Source organism: Chelonia mydas, chromosome 9, assembly GCF_015237465.2.
Source record: "Chelonia mydas isolate rCheMyd1 chromosome 9, rCheMyd1.pri.v2, whole genome shotgun sequence".
Classification (NCBI taxonomy): domain Eukaryota; kingdom Metazoa; phylum Chordata; order Testudines; family Cheloniidae; genus Chelonia; species Chelonia mydas.
The window spans coordinates 13,282,578-13,303,091 of NC_057855.1; the positions used below are offsets into that span (position 1 = coordinate 13,282,578).

A 20,514-nucleotide genomic window follows, 5' to 3' on the forward strand; every position below is an offset into this window, starting at 1 on the left:
CCACCATAGGCTGACAATTAACCCTAATTAGCTAATCCTTTACTCTTAAACATAACCCCAGGTATTTATGTTTTAAACTTTTCATAGATTCTAGTACCAGATAATTCACACATTAGATTTCATTAAGGTTCCACGGTACCTCTCTTTGAGAATGCAGCCAATGGGCACTTTACCAGTGACTCCACTGGGCGCAGGATTCAAGCCTTTTATGCACAGAACAGGTGCAACATAGGCAGTTGCAGTTTAAGCTTCTCCCACACCGATCTTGCTAGTGTGCATCTGCTGATATGGGTGAAAGACTGTCTCAGTCTCCAGGATCTGTGGCCTCTTATTTTAGACTGATACTGAAATGCCAAATGCGGTAGTGGTCCTATGCTGTGAATAGCTAGGAACTAGACTAAGACCACTGTGCCAGCAGGCTACCTAGAAGCCAGTAGACAACTCACACTTGTTCTGGAAACAGACGGTTTTGATGACCTAGTTTACCCACAACCATTTTGGCTCTCTGTGTGGACAGCACCCACGATGAGTCAAGTATTTCACAAGCCACCCATATGTAATTTACATGCAGTTTGGCATTTTATAATACTGTTTTAACATTTACTTTGTGCATATCTTTCAATTGTACAGCGTCTTCATAGCTGGATCAGAATAAATAAATCCTGACTTAATAAAGTAAATATTGCTTTTATGATAATCATTATGCAGCAAATGAATCTCTTAATGCTGTGATTTTAACATTTTCTCAGTTTCTAAATCTCAATTTGATACGATAAAGCTACTCTGACTTCAATGCATATGTACTAACTGTGTCCTAAAATACCAATTATGGGTGGATCTTCCAAGGGACAGACAGAGCATCATTCAAATCAAGCCCAACCTGGTCACTAAAAGAGTCATGATTGTAATTTAAAATGCATTTTCTCTCACATAAGCAGCTGAGAAAGGGCAACGTTATAAAGGCATGGCACTCAGACTTTGATGCTTTCTAGTGAGATTTTTCTTTGGGCATTACAACTTGATAAAGGAAAATTGAAGATTATGCATAGAAGCATAGATGACTGTTAAAATATTAATTTGCACTAGCAGCTGACGGACACTATTCAAATTAGGAAGCACCAAGATATGGAGCATTACACATATGATTACAATATACTATTGCCTGCTTTTTAGGCCTTAGCATGGACCAAGTGTCACAGAGCATCATGTGTAAAGTCCTGAGCTAGCCCACAATTCTCTGAGTCTACCTACATTCAGACTTCATCATCATCTTACCACACACACAGAACGTTGGGAACAGATTCATGACCTACAGTTCCAAAAAAACCAAAACAAGCCACCACCACTACAGGTCTCTCTACCTCTTGAGATAAGAAGCATAATTTTGCTAGCTCAGCTTTGCAAAAGAATCAAATACTTGATATTTGTGTTCCATCCCCTAAACAGCAATGGTACAATACTCATATAGATAGTATTTACAGTGTAAATCAGCTGTTTAGAGCACAACTTGTAAAAACTTTGCTTCTTCACTCAGAGATTCGTAGAAAAGGCAGGTTGACTGAAATGACGTGTGGTGGATATGCTGATGGCTTATTGCTAATGAGGGAGTCACCTTCACTGTTACATTCATAAGGGCAGTCTATTAATAGGGACATACATTTAAAACATATATGATGTATTATTTTCGGAGTGTAAAGTGCACAGAGTTTAAGAAAAACTCCCATTTGAAGATGGGATGGTACCAAGGCTGGAGAAGCTGGAAGGGATTTATCCGTTTCTAAATGATACATGCAATTTTGGCAAGTGCACTGATATTGCCTTTTCAATTTGTTTGTTTGATTTCATGTCATAAGTCAGCAGGATTCTGTCCTCTGTGTTTAAGTTGGGGACAGAACAGCTTCAAGAATGGAAGTCAGGTTGGTGAGGCGGGAGTCTTTAAAAAAATTAAAAAAAGCCTCTGTCTGAGGTATATAATTTAGCAGCAAAAATACCCAGAGTGCATGAGATAAGCTTTTCATACAACTGTGGGTACATCCATACTGCAATAAAACAAACCCTCACACCAAATGTCAGAGCTCAGGTCAACTGACCCAGGCTCATGTGGTTCAGGCTGCAGAGCTAAAAATTGCAGTGTAGACGTTCGGGCTCAGGCAGGAGCCTGGGCTTTGAGTTTCAGAGCCCAGGCTCCAGCCTGAGCCCAAAAATCTACACTGCAATTTTTAGCCTTGCAGCACGAGTCAGCTGACCTAGGTCAGCCACGGCCATGCTGCGGGTCTTTTATTTCAATGTAGACATACCATAAAACCCGCAGAATGCAAAGCACTTTGTAAGTAACTATTCACAGTTACTAAAATCAGACACTAGGTGCTAGATTCTCAGGTAAGGTAAATCCATTACACCAGCTGAAGAACAGGCTCAGAACTACAAAAATTATATTAGTTATACAGGGGTCAGTGGGAGTAGGCCCATCAATTGGTATTCTGTATGCATTATTCAGGTTCATGCATTTTAGTGTGCAAGACAATTTCTTCTCATCATTTTATGAGTATGCAGGAAGCAGAGTCAGATTAAATATGATAACCGACACTATCCATGGACCAAACTGCATGTTGCCTTGAATGCTGACAGCACTGTCAGGGATCTCAATCAAATTTTAATTGCATTGTGCCAGAACTTCAAGGGTCAGCTCTAGTCAATACAATGCAGGAAAGTAGGAGTCACATGTCTGCGTGCAGTAGGAATATGTCCATTTTTAAATCATAACCAGTGTGCCCATCAGGACAGAATATTTGGTGCAACGCTAGCCATTTACTCCCTTAATTTTGAGGAGAGAAAATTCCTTTAACATGCTGCATTATTTGGTGAAAGGACAATTTAATGATTAGCTTCGGTTTGAAAAAGGAATCAATTGTTGACAGCCTCATTTTAAGTAACAATGTGCTTATAAGTAGTAAAAGCAGCTAACTGCACAAGCTATAATATTTCAAGTAATATAATGAAAAACAATAAAATAAACCTCTCTGTGATGGAAAATACGTAGTCAGTATAAACTCCAATTTCAGCAAATGAATCCTTTGTTTGAATTTAACTATACATTTGTGAATGAAGAAAGGCAAGACAGGTCTGTGATATTCCCCTCATGGGAAAGAGGGGTGCTTTAAAAACCTAGATCCAGTTTACGGCAGTTTGATTCTTTATTAGAAACAACGTTCACTCTCCACATTTTACAAGTATATGTATTAGCATTTTTTTTCACTTATTTAATATGTCAGAAAACATATAGTGCATCTCTCCGTGGAGATACTCTGCATGGAATAACAATAATTTGATGTAAAAATATAGAGCCTGGAGTGTTTTTTAAAAAGGCACAATTTGAGCACATAGCTTCAGAGTACCGCAAAGAAAATGTATGGTATCCTTTCAGATTAAGCAACAGTATTAAAAATGCTTATACATTTCTTTAACTATCTTTCTTTACATCTTAAATCTAAATGATATTTCCACTTAAGAGACTCTGACAAAAGCCTGATCATTCAACCTGCCAAGATACACCAAGGTTTCCTAGGTGTCTAGAGAATCGCATCAAAAATTCTGTCGACATCATTAATACAACTTGGCTTTGAAACTCAAAAGACCAAATAAAAGAAGGCTATTTGGTCTCTCTCTGTTTAATTCATAAAAGGCTACAGAACTTTATTTTCAAAGTTACAAGATCTTAAGAGAGATGTTTCTGCATTCTTATCCACCTCCTCTGTTTTACTTTCACTTGAATAACAATGCAGATCTTTATTTTCAGGCAGCAGTATTCCAAGAAAAACCAGCAGGCGTACAATAACTAGTATACTCAAAAATATTCTAATGGTTTGCTTTAGAACAGAACAAAAAGCAAAAAAATAAAAATAATAATAATAATAAAAAAAACAAAAAACAAAGCACCAAGTCTCATGTATCATTCATAAGAGTGAAGTACAATAGGCTGACTTCTACTACTATTCATACAGTGACCACGGATAACGGATCAAAAATAGAATGGGCAGAATAGGCAAGGTTTAAATGATCTATGGAACTGAAATTTCCTTTCTTTTACTAGATCAGACATTTCCATTAAGAGTGAACTGAAATGTGTTTTTTTCTTTTTAAAAGAAATAAAACTTTATTGAGCCTTTTCCCCCTCAGGGGGATCACATTGAAAATCAATACGCATACAGCATACAGAAAATATTTTTAGAATTGGGAACGTGCAGATGTATAAATACACAGTCAGGTTTTGTTCCCTACTAGTAATCTGAAAACCATGAGTTCTAACAGCTGAACAGATAATACAATTATTCCTTTTCAACCATCTCTCTTTTTCCCCCTTTTCTCTCACTATAATTAATCGCTAGCTAAGTAACTTCAGAAACTGAACAAAGACACAGCAAAACAGAGCGTAGCGGTACAGAACCTAAAAACTGACTCTGTTTGAAAGAGTTTTGCCAGGTAGCTTTTGATACCAAAGAGGACTGAGAACATCAAGAAAAGGATTTAAAAAGTCTGACCATGAAGGCAAGAGAAGAAGTAGGACTGACTCTTGAATGCTGTTGCCCTAGATGAACTTCAATGTGTTCAATGATTCTAATCCATCCCTTTTTAAACTATTCTACTGGGTTATTTATTACAGAATTAAGCTTTCTGCTGTGTAATAATTACATTTCCTTTTTACTATATCTCCCTTGTGTTTGCATTTTTCTTCTCACTCTTGTTTGTTTCTGAATTCTTTTTCTTCCTTGATTTCCCTCAGTTTTATTTTTCTATGTCCAGTAACTGTTCTCTCTGTCATTCCATCTCACTTCTTTCCCCTTATGCCTTTGTCTGTGTTGTGTTCTCTCCTAGCATCCCCATTAAAAACAAACAAACAAAAAAACCACATTCCCTGCTCCCCTTCAATTTCTCCCTCCTCCTTTCCTGTCTTTTTCCCATCCATCCTTCCCTTTGGATAGCAAAAGAAGTTCACTTCTGAGTCAGGACGGCAGAAGTAGGCCTCAAACATATAGATTCTGTCAAGCAAAGTCAATTAAAACTTCTATTTAAAGACATCAGTGATGTGTGCAGTGACCATGATATATTTGTGTGAAAGCAAGTCCAGAACTCTCTGCAAGTCCAGTTTGCTATTTTCTGAACAACAATATGAGTGAATAGTGTCATCCATGTCCAACAGGGACAGGAGTGCAGACATCTGAGCCCACCCCTTCTGCCTGATACACTTGAGATTTTCTGGATTCTCTCCCTGTCCTCAAAGTTTTTAACTGCACATCAGTAGTGCCATCATAAGAGGAAGGTTAAGACAATAGAGAACCTATCAGCATTATTATTTGATCCCAGAACCCTTTGATTTTTATACAGGCCCAAGCTACATGAAAATATACTGGCTTTGGGTTTGGCACTCTCAATAGATTGCAGGCACCCAGTTACCACAGGATATGTCTCCCCTGGAGCTAGAGGTGTGGCCAGCAGCTTGAGGAGACATAACTGCACTAACTCTGATTGAGACAGTACACTACAAATAGAAGCATTAGCACAGGGGCGTGAGCAGCAGGATGAGCGAGCCCCCTGAGTATGATCCTGTCCAAGACCCCAAGTACATACTTGAGTGGCTAGTCCCTCCAGCCAGAATAGCTACAATTCTATTTTTAGCACACTAGCTTGATGAGAGCTAGAACAGGTGTGTCTCCTCAAGCTGGAAATTGTACCTTCAAGATATTGTATAGACCTACCCATAGTTGGAGTATATTCAAGGGAGTGGTGTCCTCAGAATACAAGCTGACTGTGCTCTACCCTAATCTCTTTAAACTTCCCACCGACTAGTGATGTTCTAGTGCAAAGGCACATGAGAAAAGACAATGTGTGACTCTAAAGTCAACAGTATTCCCAAACCCCAACATTCAGAACTCGTGAATCAGGACCTCAAAAAAAAATCACAAGATTATTTTAAAAAAAATTATGATTTTTAAGCCAATACATTTTAAGCTTTCTTTGCCCTCTGGGTTATAGAGCCTTTAGGTTGTGCTCAAGTCATGTTTTCCAGCTTTTCTTTGCCACCATGAGGGCTAATGAAAGCTGAGATTCTCACAAATCCTGGAGTTGGAGCCTTAAGAAAAAACAACAAATAAAGTGAGACATGCTATAAAATCACAGGAGTTGTCAACACTGCGACACTCAAACTTTCAATGTTATACAGCCTGTTAGTGCTACAGCAAACTGTAAGCATTCATCATCATCTACATTGCTGCTCTGCAAGACTCTTAGGTCTTGGATCTTTTCTTATAGAGCTTTGACAACCTGATATTAATGTTTGCATTCAAGCGTGGGTTCATGTGAATAAATAAAATATTATGTACTGGGTAGGCAATCCACCTTGTAGTAGCTGCTCTGTATCATCTCCTCTGGAGTCCAACTCCTGGCAGTCAGACTTCTGATATAACTGTATACTTTATTCTTGCTATTTCATACCCATATATTGTATATAAAAACATGCCCATATCCATATTGTACATTCCAAGCATGGACATCACTGAACGTACACAGGAAAATGGCAGTTGAGCCAAAATGTTTTGCAGTACATTTATGCTACCACAAATGGCCAGAATAATTTAAGCCTCTTTCTTTTATACGTTACCCCTTTACCGAAATTTCTCCATGTACATACCTGTACTTTGAAAGAATTAAGAGCAGGTACCAGTAATAATGTAAAAAATTTGCTGTCACGTTGGAACCCATAGCGTGGAAATCAGTCTCAGGTAAAAAGACCAGCGGAATAGTTTCTAATCAAAAGACTTGTCCGAACCCTGATTACATATCCTGAAACTCTGTTGCATGGACATGCAGCCACCAGTATCAAATGTAGGGTTGACAGAAAACAAGCTCGCCAAGGAAATGGCATGATACCTCAGGCACAGAGGCAAGAATTCAACGAACAATTCAGGCTTTACAATTAATAACACATCTTACAAAGATAAGTTAAAGGAGCGGATTGTTACAACAACAAGCCATAACAGGCTTTGATTAGTAGGTTATTGGTGACAGATCAAAAGTCCACTGAATGGGAATCCACTGACTTCAGTGGTCTTCAGACCACACCTGAGACAGTTAGAGAAGGAGCCTAGGGTGTGCATCATTAGTCCTCTAAATGCTCATCCATTTATGGCTGACAGCTCTTGCTATCCAGTACAGCCATGTTGCTTCTCTCCACCATACAGAATATATATGTGCGAGTGTGAGAACAAACTTTGCTTTCATAGGCCATATCCTCAGATGGCATAATCTGATTTAGCTCCATTGATGTCCATGGAGCTATACCAATTTACACAAGCTGAGGATCTGGCCCCATGACTCTATGTGCTATTTATCTCCATACAAGTATTTTGGGATACAGCAAGAAACACACTGCAAAAATAACGCTGTAGCATACTGCATTCTACACAGTTTTATCCCAAGAGACTTGCAATGAGCAATGGGAAGCTGTGAAACTACTATAAAGTCGTGTGTGATATTCCAAAATATTAACAGACAACTCTCTCATTACTTTATTAAAGCATGTTTTTCTAGGCTAATCAACAGGTACTGAGGGACTATTCAAAGGTAGAGTATTCATCGTGGTCATGGTTCATCATGAAACAATGATTAAATTATTCACATCTCCTCCAGCCTCAGGGTTCAAGGATGGGGGTCTCACGATCCCTTTTAAGTTGCTTTGGCATGAAGGACCCATGTCATAAGAGCCACCTTTCCTGCCAGGAAGGACCAGAGGGGACTCCCCCATCATTACTGCTCCTTAATCGTCAGTACTCCCAGCCTCTTGCAGCCTGAGGCTCAAAAGACCATGTCTGTTTTTTTTTTTAAATCCAGAGGAGTTACTATCTATCTTGTCAGTGCAGCTGCAGTGCCTGCCTGCTAAGCCTACACCCTGCTAAGCCTCGGGAATTTTTTGTTAGAAGTGTGTCCACAGCAGCTGCTTTTCTCAGTGAAATAACTCCAAATATAGAAAGCACTCAGTTCACAAGGCCCATGTATTTGTAACTTATAAGAAATCCTGTTCTTACGCTCTTATAACTTAAGAAAAAGCATCTGGTTGCATTAAGTTCAATTTGTTTGTAGTCTTACATCTTGTTAGAGCCAGGGCTTATTGGAGTTGTAGCAGGGTTTATTCTCACCTGGGGGGTCTACTTGTGGCTGCAGCTGGGGATTAGCTCTCTCATAGTCACAGAGCTTCCTCTTAATGGTGTGGCCCTCTGGCCAGGTCATTATACAGTTTTCCCCTTCCAGGGTAACAAAGTCTCACCTGATCAGCTGTCCGGGTGCCATTCCAGGCAGTCTTCCCATTCAAGACTGACACTTTCCCAGAAGAATTCAGGCCTGCCCACTATTCCAGGCTCCAGCGGAAGGGACCCTCTGCCCAGCAACTGAGGTCTGCTCAAGCTCCGAGCCCATTGCTGCTTCCCCGGGCTCTTTCCTACCTCTCTTCTCTATCTTCTCGCCCACCTCTGGGTTTACCACTGGAGTGTCCCCTGCTCCCCATGGCTACTTTCCCTTCCCAGCTTCTGCCCAGGGTGTGTAGTGCAAAGCAGGATCCCAGGGCTTACTCTCTGCCTAGGACTCCTCCTTGAACCTAGCTAACTCCCCTCCTCTCTAAAGAGTGACTACCGAGCTCCTCCCTATAGCCCTTTTCCACCAACTTTCTCTCTTTCTAAGCCTCATTCCAGCTCCTCCCCCAGCTAGGCTTCATCAGCCATTAGGCCTTATCAGTCCTTGGCTCTCCTGGAGGTGCAGCCTGTAAGGTTAATTGGCTTATTTCACCTGTTCAGGCTTTGTATGGGGTAGACACCCCATCACAGGAAGGATGTGAGGAGGAAAGAGGAAATGAGAGCATCTTGGAGGACCAGGGAGAGATTGCTAGGATATACTAGCAGATTGTTTGGAGGCATACTCAGGTCATATTAGAAGGCTGAGAGAAGAGCCAGAAAACATTCAGATGTTTTAGATAAGCATTTGACCTTTGCCTTGTCAGGTTGGCCATTCATCAGAAGCTAGCAGGCAATACAATAATACTATATCTCTTCTACTGGCAGAACCCAACCTAGGGGCCCTCCAAAACCAAAGACACAACCTCCAGTAACTTGTTCTCTACTGGGGAGGCTGGAGCCAGCCAGTGTTGCTCAGAAAGCGAGTTGGTCACGTTACCTGGGAGATACACTGATTCAGTGCCACTCTTGGGGAGGATCCAGGAAGAATTCCTGTGGTTTCCCAGTCATAAATTAGCCATTCACTTGTAGTAGATTTCCCACAAAAAGGATGGTGCAACACTCTGCCATCCAGTGAGAGTCAATCTACTGCACCAGTGGTACCAATTCAACTGTGCAACATGTCTCTGACCATGAGACAGGAAGTTACATAAAATACAGCTTATATAAGGTTACAAGTTTTCTTTGTTCATGCAATCTCATCAGTATCCCCAGTAGTGCACATAACAATACTAATATGACTGAAAGACCCACATGTTACTTTTAGCTATGAAATAAACAGACCCCTAGGAAGGAGACATTTCATCTTTGAAAACAGCTTGTCTGACTAACAAGCACAATTTGCCAACATGAAATAAAGCATTTGTGACTTAGGTAAGGCGTCTCAATTTCCCTTACCTTAGCAATGGTCTCATGCAGGTTGAACAAGGGATCCAGCTCTTCAGTTACTGTGTTATGTGCAGGAAAGAGAGCTTCAAAGAGAAAGCTTGGACTCTGTGGAAAAAAAGAGAAGAGAAACCTTTTAGGACTCCAAATGGACTTCCTTTGTCAGATGCTTATTGGATTTTGTTTCAAGATTCAAAGGATTGCACATTGTTTTAAAGTTTGTGCTGATTATTAGCGTTCATCTTACTGATCTAAATGAGTCATTCCAAGCTGCTGAAACAGACACCAAGAGCCTAGTTTTATAACTGTTTCTAAAAGGATGGTTGTCTTCATAATTTTATTTCCCAATACAGTTGAGTCTTCTACCCAGAAGTAGAAGATCCACACTGATTTCATTTTAAGCTAGCTAGCAATTTGATATTTGAGGTGATCAATTATGTTTAGTGTTCAGAAGATATACACATATGATAATAAGGGATGGATAGATAGATAGATAGATAGATATGTCCTGTGTAAGAATAATTCCCCACACACACAGAGGTCATTAATTTTTATGTGATGTGCACTTCTTTTTGTACAATAAGCAAGGAGGAGGTCAGACTGCCCCTGTCAAAGGCTCACATGAGCCCAGCACCTTATGGAATAGGTTTGCATCAGACTTACAGAAAACAAATTAACACTGAACTCAAGATAGCCACCTACATGTTAAACTCCTTAACATAAACAATTTTCATTCACAGAGGTCCAAAGCAAATACACTAATCAAGGCTGGGGTCCTGACTGGCCAGGTTACTTGGCTTAAGGCAGGGAGATTGATCCTTCCTTTCCTCCCTCCCTCTCCTGACAAATGTGTCCCCTCGCAGAAACAGCCAGCTCTTTTTATCTGGCCTGCTGGGCCTTGATTGGCCTCCACCTGCTCCTGCTCCATCTAGGTGCCAGAGGACCAACTCTTGGTGGTTTGGTTGGCAGCTCATCATGGCAGGCTGCTCTAAGCCACCTCTAGAGAGGTAAACTTGTCTTCTTCCCTTACAGCAGGATACCTTCTGAGGGGGGAAGCACTAAGGCAGGGTGCCTGAAGGCAGTGGAGCCTGTGGCAAGGGGCAACAACTGCCAGGTACACCCCATCACAGCCCCTTTGTTGTCACAAGCAATAATTGATACTAATATGGCCACTCAGTCCATACTGCAAAGTACTCCACATGGAATCTGAACACCATACTGAACTTACTCTCTCAGGAGAAGTTTGATTTAATTTAATTTAATTTTTTTTTACAAAAACTGATCAGGATCTGGTTGGATTTAGAATATTATGAAACCAAGCCTGATTCTAAACTGGCTGGGGACCTGGATTAAGAGAGTTTAATGCGTAAATATTAATACTCAGAAAAACTTTCTAAAAACAAGCATGTGATATAAGTTCATGAAATAGTTAGGAAAAGAAATCTGCACCACTGTTTTATGTTTACAGTTAGAATAGTGTGTGCAGGGAGAGAAAGGAACAGAGTTGTTAATCTTATTATTTGTACTGTCTCATTGGACTCTGTATAATTTGAAGGGTTTCTTATGAATTCTCTGCAGAATGACGGTTATCCTATAATCCTTTATCTGACAACCCTCCCTGAATTTCTAGAATCCAGTTTCCAATTACAGCAGGGCAATCTCAGAGCAGATGTCTGTCTTCTTCCAGAGGCCACCCATCTTTCTCTGTGAAGGACACACAGTGCTCAGACATTAACAGCCACTCATCAAGCGGGGCTAAGTAGAGAATGTATTATTAGTTAAATTAATTTATATTTAAGGTGCAAATCATGGAATATAAGCATCTTGGGGCAGGAACTGTATTTTCATAGAGTTTTGTACAGCACCTAGTAAAATGTGGCCCCGATCCCCATTGGGGCCTCAGAGTGCTATTATAATACAAATAATTCTACCATCAAGTAAGTTGAATTTGCACTCTAGGATCAGAAATGCCTAAAAATCACTCTGCAGTACTGTGTTTACACTGCTATAAAATTAACCGTGGTGCATGTCTAAATTCTTTTGGGATTAAGTTGCAAGGAGGATCCAGTGCAGACTATAATATGGTTGAAGAAGTCCTGAATTTGAGTTGACCGTCTTATCTATTCTGGCTTTTCTTTCCCAGCTGATTACTCTCAGACAGACCTGTGGGCAATACTGACAGATATTACAGAATGTTCTTAGAGGCATTTCCTTTCTACTGGATAATGAACCAGCGGATACCGATGCCTGTCAGACTAACATTTTTGAGGTTTCTCCATCCAGACATTTATTGACGTCCAATAGCCTCTGCCCACATCTGCCAGAAAAGACTCCTACCTAGTATGCACATATATTAAAGTTGTGCCTTTGGGAACTGTAAATCTGGCAACCACGTTTAATCATGTAGCCAGAACATTATTTTCATTTAGAGATTGCATGCTGTCAAGTGGTGAAATAAAGCTTTGGTTAAAAACAATGTTAACACTGCTCTGAACTTTAACTGGACCGATTTGTAATGCCTGCACCCTCCAACCTTTTTCACTTGCTTCGGATACCTAGGAACATTCTCTGGAAGTGAGCTGGAGGGAGACAAACTAGAGGCTTTGTCCTGGCTCATGCACAATTTATACTCATGCCTGAGCCTGGCTCTTTCATACAATGGGTTTTAGGTTTGGTGAAGGGCAAGCAGAAATGCTATTTTGGCAAACGCTTTAGTTGGTCTTAATCCCAATGAAGTCACATCCTTCCAAGTTAAAAAACAAACAGCCCATAAAATATATGTGAATTATGCATCCACTGGCGGGTACAGTGTTATCTCTGTAATATACACGTTGAGACATGGAAAGTCAATGGGAGCAGGGGGTGGGCAGGTAAATTTCTCCCATCATTTGTAATTCTATAACACTTTGAAGTTTGGAGGAAAAACAGATATATGGATATATAGACATATAAAATGTATCAGTCAATGTTCCCCTTTCATCCTGGGATGACCGTTTCTGATGATTTCCTACAAGTCCCAAAACTTCCTTAAAAATAATATGATGGAATTAGCACACAGATGCATGACTGAAAACAAAGATTTGGACATTGTATAATCTGTCACAGAAGTATCAGAATAATAAATGATGTAATACATTGCTTGACGTTATTCTTCTCTTCAGAGGAATATCACACATTTTTTGTAAGATCTCAGGCAATACACATGAAGTCATTTATTATAAAGATACAATACAGACATCAGGACTGATTCATAAAACCTATTCATCTTTATTTTAAATGTTTATACAGGAATTGGCTCACAGAGCAAGGCCACTTCAGTTATGGTGGGGAGTCTGTCTAACGCAGCAGCACTAATGCAGTTAATCATCCACACAACTGCAATCAATCAATACATAACCTAGAAACAATTACATTATTTATCCTTATTCTTATGTACCTTATACAAAGTAACTGAAGGAAATAATTACAATTTTAGATTTGCCATACCAGATATGATAATTGGTCCACCTAGTCCTGTTCTCTGCCTCTAGACTTGAGACTTGATGCATCTTACGTAGCACACACACATATACCCCTCTGTAGTGAAACTGTATTTGTGTATGCTCTTTGGGATGTCTGTCTTTTAGACTCTGGCCTCCCTATGAACTTCCTATGTGTCCCCCTTTCCTGTGTACAAGCACTTCCTTCAAGACCACCATAAGTTAGGCAGTGAGACGTATACATTCATAAACCTGTTCCAGTTGTTACCTGTACTTGAATTGGCTGAATGTCTGTCCCCAGGAAGACACAACACCCATTATCCCAATGAACATGTCCATTAGGTCTAAGATATATGCAGGAGAAAAATTCGTTCCAACTTCTGCAGGCAAAGAGCTAACTCCATGAATCACAAGGTTTATTTCTTAATCTCATTCCTGCCTTACATTTCTGCAAACATCAATTTGTAAATTGCTAGTTCAGCATTTATACTCCAGAAAATCCACATTTTACTCTGCACCGCTGCAAAAGTGGGGAGAATGCTCTCAAAGAGAAGACACCTTCTTTGTGTATACATAACAAAGCAGCCTCTGAAAGAATCTGCAAATATCTATTACCAAATAGTCCAAGATTTGTCAAAAATAGAATCCTAGATTTTGGCTCCTAAGACACCTATGTAAGTGGCCTGATTTCCTGAAGTGCCAAGCACTCAATAGCACTCACTGAAGTTAATCGGAGCTTCTTTGTCCTCAGCAGTTTTGGAAATCAGGCCACTTGTCTAGGTGCCGACAGACAGCCAATTTTAGGCTCCTATTTTTAAAAAATCTTGTCCAAAGCTTTTATGCTAAAATCTATTTTGAGCAGAAATGTCCTTTTAACCCACAACAGTTTTTATACATAAAGAATCAATTTATGACATAAATAAAAGAGCTGTGTGCAGCGTCCCAGTACTACAGTCTAAACTAGTTTAATTACTGTACGGTTGACTTGTTAATCCCGCCCACTGGTTATTCTGCATTGCTAGAACTTTAAGCAAAAGGTGCTGCACAATACACACCAGAAGAACTCTGAAGGTACACAAAATGGCAGCACAAAATGGCACCTGGAGTATGGTGATCATCATCATTAGCCAACAAGGAAAGAGAACCTGTGCACATTCCTGTCTGATGCCACGAGAACTTTGATCAGCAGCCATCGATCAAAGCTCTTCCTCTTTCAAATGGAATTACATAAACATAATTTTCTGTCACATTACAGCTGATGCAGAACACCATATCACTCTATGATTGATGTAAGGGCTTCAAAAAAAAATCATTGACATATGTCACAGCACTGGAAGCAGAACAGCCAGCTTTTAAAATATTTTTAAGGTGAAAAGTTAAAATAAGTGATGTGAGGGCAGAGATGGCAACACAGCACATAATTATCACTCAGATACAGAACATATTCATGCTGCGGGGGAGGGGACATCATCAGAAATAGTCCAAGCCTGTGTGTGTCAAAATTTGAATCTGTTTGGTTTTAATACTCAACCCCCATCATCACTAGGATCTTTCTTTAAGTCCCTTCTCCCTTTTGCTAGTCAGACAATTCTCATAGATCATCCCTACACCATAATCTGGTAGCATCCTGAACTACCATAGCTCAACAGCCAAAGAAGAAAGTTATATCAAGTAACTCTAATACTGCCTTTAATGGGGACTGGCAACTAAATCACGAGCTGCCACTTTCAAAATGTGTGGAGGAGTGAGTAAGAGCCAGATTATCCTCCTCCTCTAGGAGGTGACAGCACCTCCTGGAGGATCTCCTCACAGAACTTCCTCCACAGCTGCCACTCAAGTAAGAGAGATTTTGGTCTTTGTAGAAAGGACCAGGTCTGTAGAGTGGATACTCAGCACACACCAAAGCACCCCAGGGGAAACAGGTTTTATCCCCATAGATACTAGCTCCATACACGTTGCTTCTCTGACCCCCACTGCTGGTCTGATTCATGTTGCCATTACTTATTCCACCACTGTGCTTGCATCTTTCCCTCCCTATTCACAAAGAAACCTGCTGATCCCTCAGAGCAGCACATTCTCTTAGCTCCACCACTTCCAGACCCATAGAAGCCCAAACCTGAGAGCTCCCTGGGAACGAGGAGAAAATGCTTTGGTGCCTTCATATTCAACTGCACCTGGCCTCGCTCCTCTCTAACAACCTACAGGGAGGGATGTATTAGGCCCCAACATTTGAAAAATATAAATGAATGGCAAATCCTTTTGTATAGCCATGCCTTTAGGATCACATGGGTATGCCTCTTTACCCTGATCTGCTTGGTAAGGCTTTAAAAAGAAATCTTACACAATCACCGTGTTTTTACTGGGTTGGAGCACTTTGGCCTGTGGGAAAACATTGTGCATCTCGGCCATAGAGAAAGGCTGCCCGTTCCAAACCTTCCTAATGTTACATGCAGTGTAACATTAGGGAATCCAGTGGTTGCCATGAAAAATATCACTTGCCAACGGTATCAAAAAGGAGGCTATCTGAAATGCCTCACTGGCATCTGAAATATTTCCATCTGTAATAACGGGTATGTGTTGGGAAAGGTCAGTTTCTAATTGACTGTACTGTATAGACCTACTAGAAACCAAGGCATTGTCTGGCTTTATTCTTACATAAAAATAAGGTCAAATATTACTGTCTTTCACATACAGCGTTCACCACAGGAAGCAAAGTGAATTTCCCCAAGAACTGAAGCCCACTCTTTATCCCAAAGAGTATAGGCAAAAATTTGATCCCACAGGATCTTTCAGGAACACCACTCAGCATTTAATACCAAGACAATGCTTTCCAGCAGTGAAAGGATGAATGAAGCGTTCCCATTTATTCCTTCAGCAGGCTCACAAATGCATGTGCGTTTTTTTGCAGCAATTTGCTAAGCAAAGATGTTCACTGCTCTGGTAAACATGCAATAAGGGAAAGAGATGTTAACCTTAGAGAGCGGGAGTCTATCCTTCCTTTATACCTCTCCCCTACACAACAGGAGTTCCAGCACCCTTTCAGATCCTGCTTCCTCCATGAACAAAGTGAGACTCATCCCATCAATGTACCTTCCATTAATTCCTCATCACGTGCTAAGACACAAAGCAGACAGACAACCACATATGCCCTTCTGATCAGCCTCTACTTCTGGGTCCATGCCAGTCCTTCCCCACTGTGACTGGTCTCTGCCCTGCTGATTTGCTCTGCACCTCAATGAAGTGGGTAAGAAATTGTCAGCAGGAGGAAGCAGGTCACATCAGGTATGATGGAGGTGGTAAATAACAAGGGGCAAACATAATGGTAATTGCTCCTTCAGAGACCCTGTTCTCTTGCCCTTCCTCCCTGCAGCTGGCTAGAAATTCACCCTGACCCCTGCACAGTGTCCCCTAACATAACCACGAAAACCAAGGAATTAGTTTCATAATGTCATATCTAACTGTGGAGTGATTTTCAAAATCATGGGCAGTTAGACTCCCAACTCCCCTTGGAAGTTTAGCACCTAATTCCCATTTGGGCCTGTTGAAAATCTCCCCTTGTGTGCCTACAATGCATATATCCCTCATATAAAGGTCCTTTGTGACCCTCTGCTAAGATCTACCCAAGTATGAATATGTGAATCTGAGTGGATTAAATACTTTTGTTGGTCTGACAGTGCTTCAGAGTTCTCATAATACAATTTTCATAACACATATAAAAGTACTGCAAATAATCCCCAAAGTCCCAGTGTAATGCCTTTTGCTCCTCTTTGAATGTGTCTTCTTGAAAGGAAAAAATGACAGGTAAAAAACACCTTTATTTTGAACTTAGCTCAAAAGAGCATCCTTTCCCCCTCATCTTCCTTTCAGAATGATCAGTTATCCTTATCTTCCCAGTACTCATTTAATGAAGCATTCTGTAACATTAGAAAGACATTGATGTTCCACTTTTCAAACAATGGGTCACTTCTGATTAATCTTCGATTGAACATTCAACTTTCAATCTTAAAACAAATTGCCTCCTTTTCCTTTTAATTTGGACCCAATTTCCTGCTGCCCTCGGGTCTCTTGACAGTAATTAATTGATTTATAAATCAATTAAATGGGGATGGGAAATGCAAAAAAACCCACCTTGCTTCCTTTCATTTATTTATGAGGGATATATGCACTGTAATCTACTCTTTATTTACTAGGCTCATTTTCTTAACTAATCCCATCCTTTCCCACTTAATAAACTATACAGAATGGTTCCCTTTCATTTTCTGGGCACTACATGTGCAATCCCTTGTGTACTTAGTTACAGTGCTCTTTCTATTTAGATCGCACCTTTCATCCAACACACTTTAAACATTAAACAAACCTCACAGCATCTTTGGGTATTGGGTTTAAAATGTGGTAAGTATCATTCCATGTTTTAGAGAGCCACAGCTGTTGCCATTAAAAAATCAGCATTTACCATGCAGTGCATTTCCCCTCTACTTAGAATAGAAAATAGCTGCGGTATCTTCATCAAATAATTGTCTTTATGCCTGTTAGAGATTGATCAGCATGGAGTGTGCTGGCATCTAAGAATTAGCTAGGTTCCTCTTTTCTTCTCTAATGCTCCTTAGAAACTACCAATCATTTTGTTAAAGAACTCTAAACAGGAGTTGGGCCATTCTTTATTCTACCACCTCCAATTGTGCACCCCCACAACTTTTCCCTGATGACATCATTTAATTCCCCAATATCATGGCACTGACCCATGTGATGGAGCTCTCCCTCTCTCGAGACAAAGAATGTCACTACAGTAGCTAGTGCCAGAGGGGTCAGAGAAACACAAAGCACTTGTGTCCTCTCCAAAAGGCTAAATATGCTCTCTTCACAGTGCTTCCAATCCCTGTACCAGAGAGTTCAGGATCTGAATGAAGATGCCCCTGCATGGTAGCTCATTGTGCTGCCCCTAGAACATATAGATAAAGGACTGAAGAGGAAGCAAATGGCCAAACTGTTCTGAAAAAAAAAAATCAAAGCCGTTCAGGATCTAGATGGCCCAGCAGTCTGGGTAATGACATTCAGAGACTTTCACCTCTAGGTTTCTTTTGGGTCACAGGCAATGCAAGCTTGTCCATCTTACCAATCATTTTCAACCTGGAGGGACAGTCTCACGGTTTGAGTTTCCATGCCCACTCAATCCCTTGGGGGGAGGGATAGCTCAGTGGTTTGAGCATTGGCCTGCTTAAACCCACGGTTGTGAGTTCAATCCTTGAGGGGGCCATTTAGGGATTGGGGCAAAAATTGGGGATTGGTCCTGCTTTGAGCAGGGGTTGGACTAGATGACCTCCTGAGGTCCCTTCCAACCCTGATATTCTATGAATCTTTAGCCTTTGTTGATATTGCCAACAAAGATGCCAGCTACTGCAATTTTCATGAGTTTTGGTTCTGGCGTGATATGGACACTTAGCCACCAAGAATTCGAAGAAGACCTTATTTCACATCAGCAACTATACAGTGAATACCTAGAAATGACTTTCAGTCTCTACCAAGCTGGGCGGTATTCAACAAGGGTTTTAGAGGTGAATGGCCCTGAGTCCAAATTACTACTCTCCTAAACCATACAGCCCCATAACTTTACTATTTCCAAGTGACAACAGTGCATATGTGATAGACATATTTGCAGGACCACAAGAACGGGGGCAGAGTGACATCATACAACCTCCTTCCTCAGTGCATCCTTGCAGGATATCATTAGGGAGTGTGTGTGTGTGTGTGTATCATCATATGTGTATATAAATACACACACACATATATATATGCATACACACTTTAATTGCATTAGCTGAACTTTTGTTGACCAATGCTATCCCACAACCCCATAGGCCTGTGTGTCCCAGCCCTTCCATCTCCAGCCTTTCCACTTGATTCACAGGAACCAGAAGCAACCTCATGGTTCAAATACAGCTGTGCAGCATTTAACCCTTCATCTCCACAGGGACTTCTCAACTGGAAACACAGCCACACAACAGCTTATGTCGGTATAAGTTATGTCGCTTGGGGGTGTGAATAAGTCACCCCCCCCAAGCAATATAAGCGACACCGATCTAAGCAGCAGTGTGGACAACACCATATCGGCGGGAGAGCTTTTCCTGTTGGCTTAGAGCATCTGCACTAGCAGGGCTACAGTGGCCAGGTGCATTAGTGCTGCTGTCAGCTCTGTAGTGTAGCCATAGCCACAGCTAACCCTATCGGGTGTTAGCTATGGACAGCATTAAGAAGAAGGCCTACATCAGTTGCACTACTAACTGGCCAGAGGCACACAACTGAATTCTGGTAAAACTGGAGTGAGGAGAGAAAGATAGTTGACTTCAGTGAGAGTACAAGAAATAAGTATGTGTCCAAAAGAATCTCGGACAGGCTGGTGGTGCTGGGGATCCTGCAGACCTCCTTTCAATGCCAGGAGTGAGTCAAGCAGCTCAAGACTGACTACTGCAAAGCCAGCGATGACAACCACACCTCAGGGAACTCCCCTTCCACCTGCCTGTTCTACGATGAATTTGATTGGGTGCTGTGAACGGCACAAAGCACAGAACCCACAGCGCTGCGTGACAATCTGCTGCTCAGGGATGGCACACTTAGAACCCCACCAGCAGAGACACCGCCAGAGGAGAGCCTGCAACCACTGGATCAAGCGGACGAAGTAACCCTGGGGCTGGCGGCAGTCCCAGATCAGGCTATGCCACCAAAGCAGCTACAGCACATTCTGGATCCACATTCAGAGGGCCTGTTTGGGGATTGTAACGCTTTGGGGATTGACCCAGACCAGTAAGGAATTTTGTTAATGCCTGCCCTGTAGCCCTGAATGCCTCTGTACTGTGCGGCTTCGGCTCAGAGACCTGACAACAGCAGCCTGCTCACAGCACAATGATCTCACTCTGGCTTCCAGCAGCCCAGTTATTCCCTGCAGGGTGGCCCCAGCAACTCTTCTGGTCCTGAGTCTCCCCAAAACCATCTCCCCTGCGGAGTATTATCCCTGCTCACAGAAGTTACCAGGTTTGCTGCCTCCAAAAACAGACCGTGCACACATAAGCCTGTTAGGTTTGTTAAAGACTCACACCTACTCCAATATAAACACTGAGAGGGTTTGTAGTAAAACTAAGAATAAATTTAGCAACAGATAAAGCCGATTTAAGTGATTTCAAGCAAGAATGAAAGAGATTTGAAAGCGTTACACACAAAAGCAAAACAACATGCTTTCTAGCATCTAAAACTAAATTCTAGCAAGATCAATTTCTTACTTATGCCAAATTGTTAGCGTTCTCCAGCACAATTGGCTGTTCCAGCCAGGATCCAACCCCCACAGAATCAAATTGTTGGTTCTTTTGTTCCCTCAGAAGATG

The 20,514-nt window shown here is 41.2% G+C and overlaps 1 protein-coding gene across 3 annotated transcripts in view; it reads right to left on the reverse strand.

Moving 5' to 3' along the window:
* NAALADL2 (N-acetylated alpha-linked acidic dipeptidase like 2) overlaps nucleotides 1-20,514 on the reverse strand; it is an 882,142-nt gene that overhangs the window by 112,232 nt on the left and 749,396 nt on the right. For 2 of the 3 annotated variants that reach the window (XM_043521778.1, XM_043521780.1), the window contains one exon: nucleotides 9,675-9,770. In XM_043521778.1, coding sequence (XP_043377713.1) covers nucleotides 9,675-9,770 — 96 coding nt within the window. Of the gene's footprint in view, nucleotides 1-5,637; nucleotides 6,128-9,674; nucleotides 9,771-20,514 lie in introns of those variants that run through there. The other variant, XM_043521781.1, reaches the window with a different exon arrangement.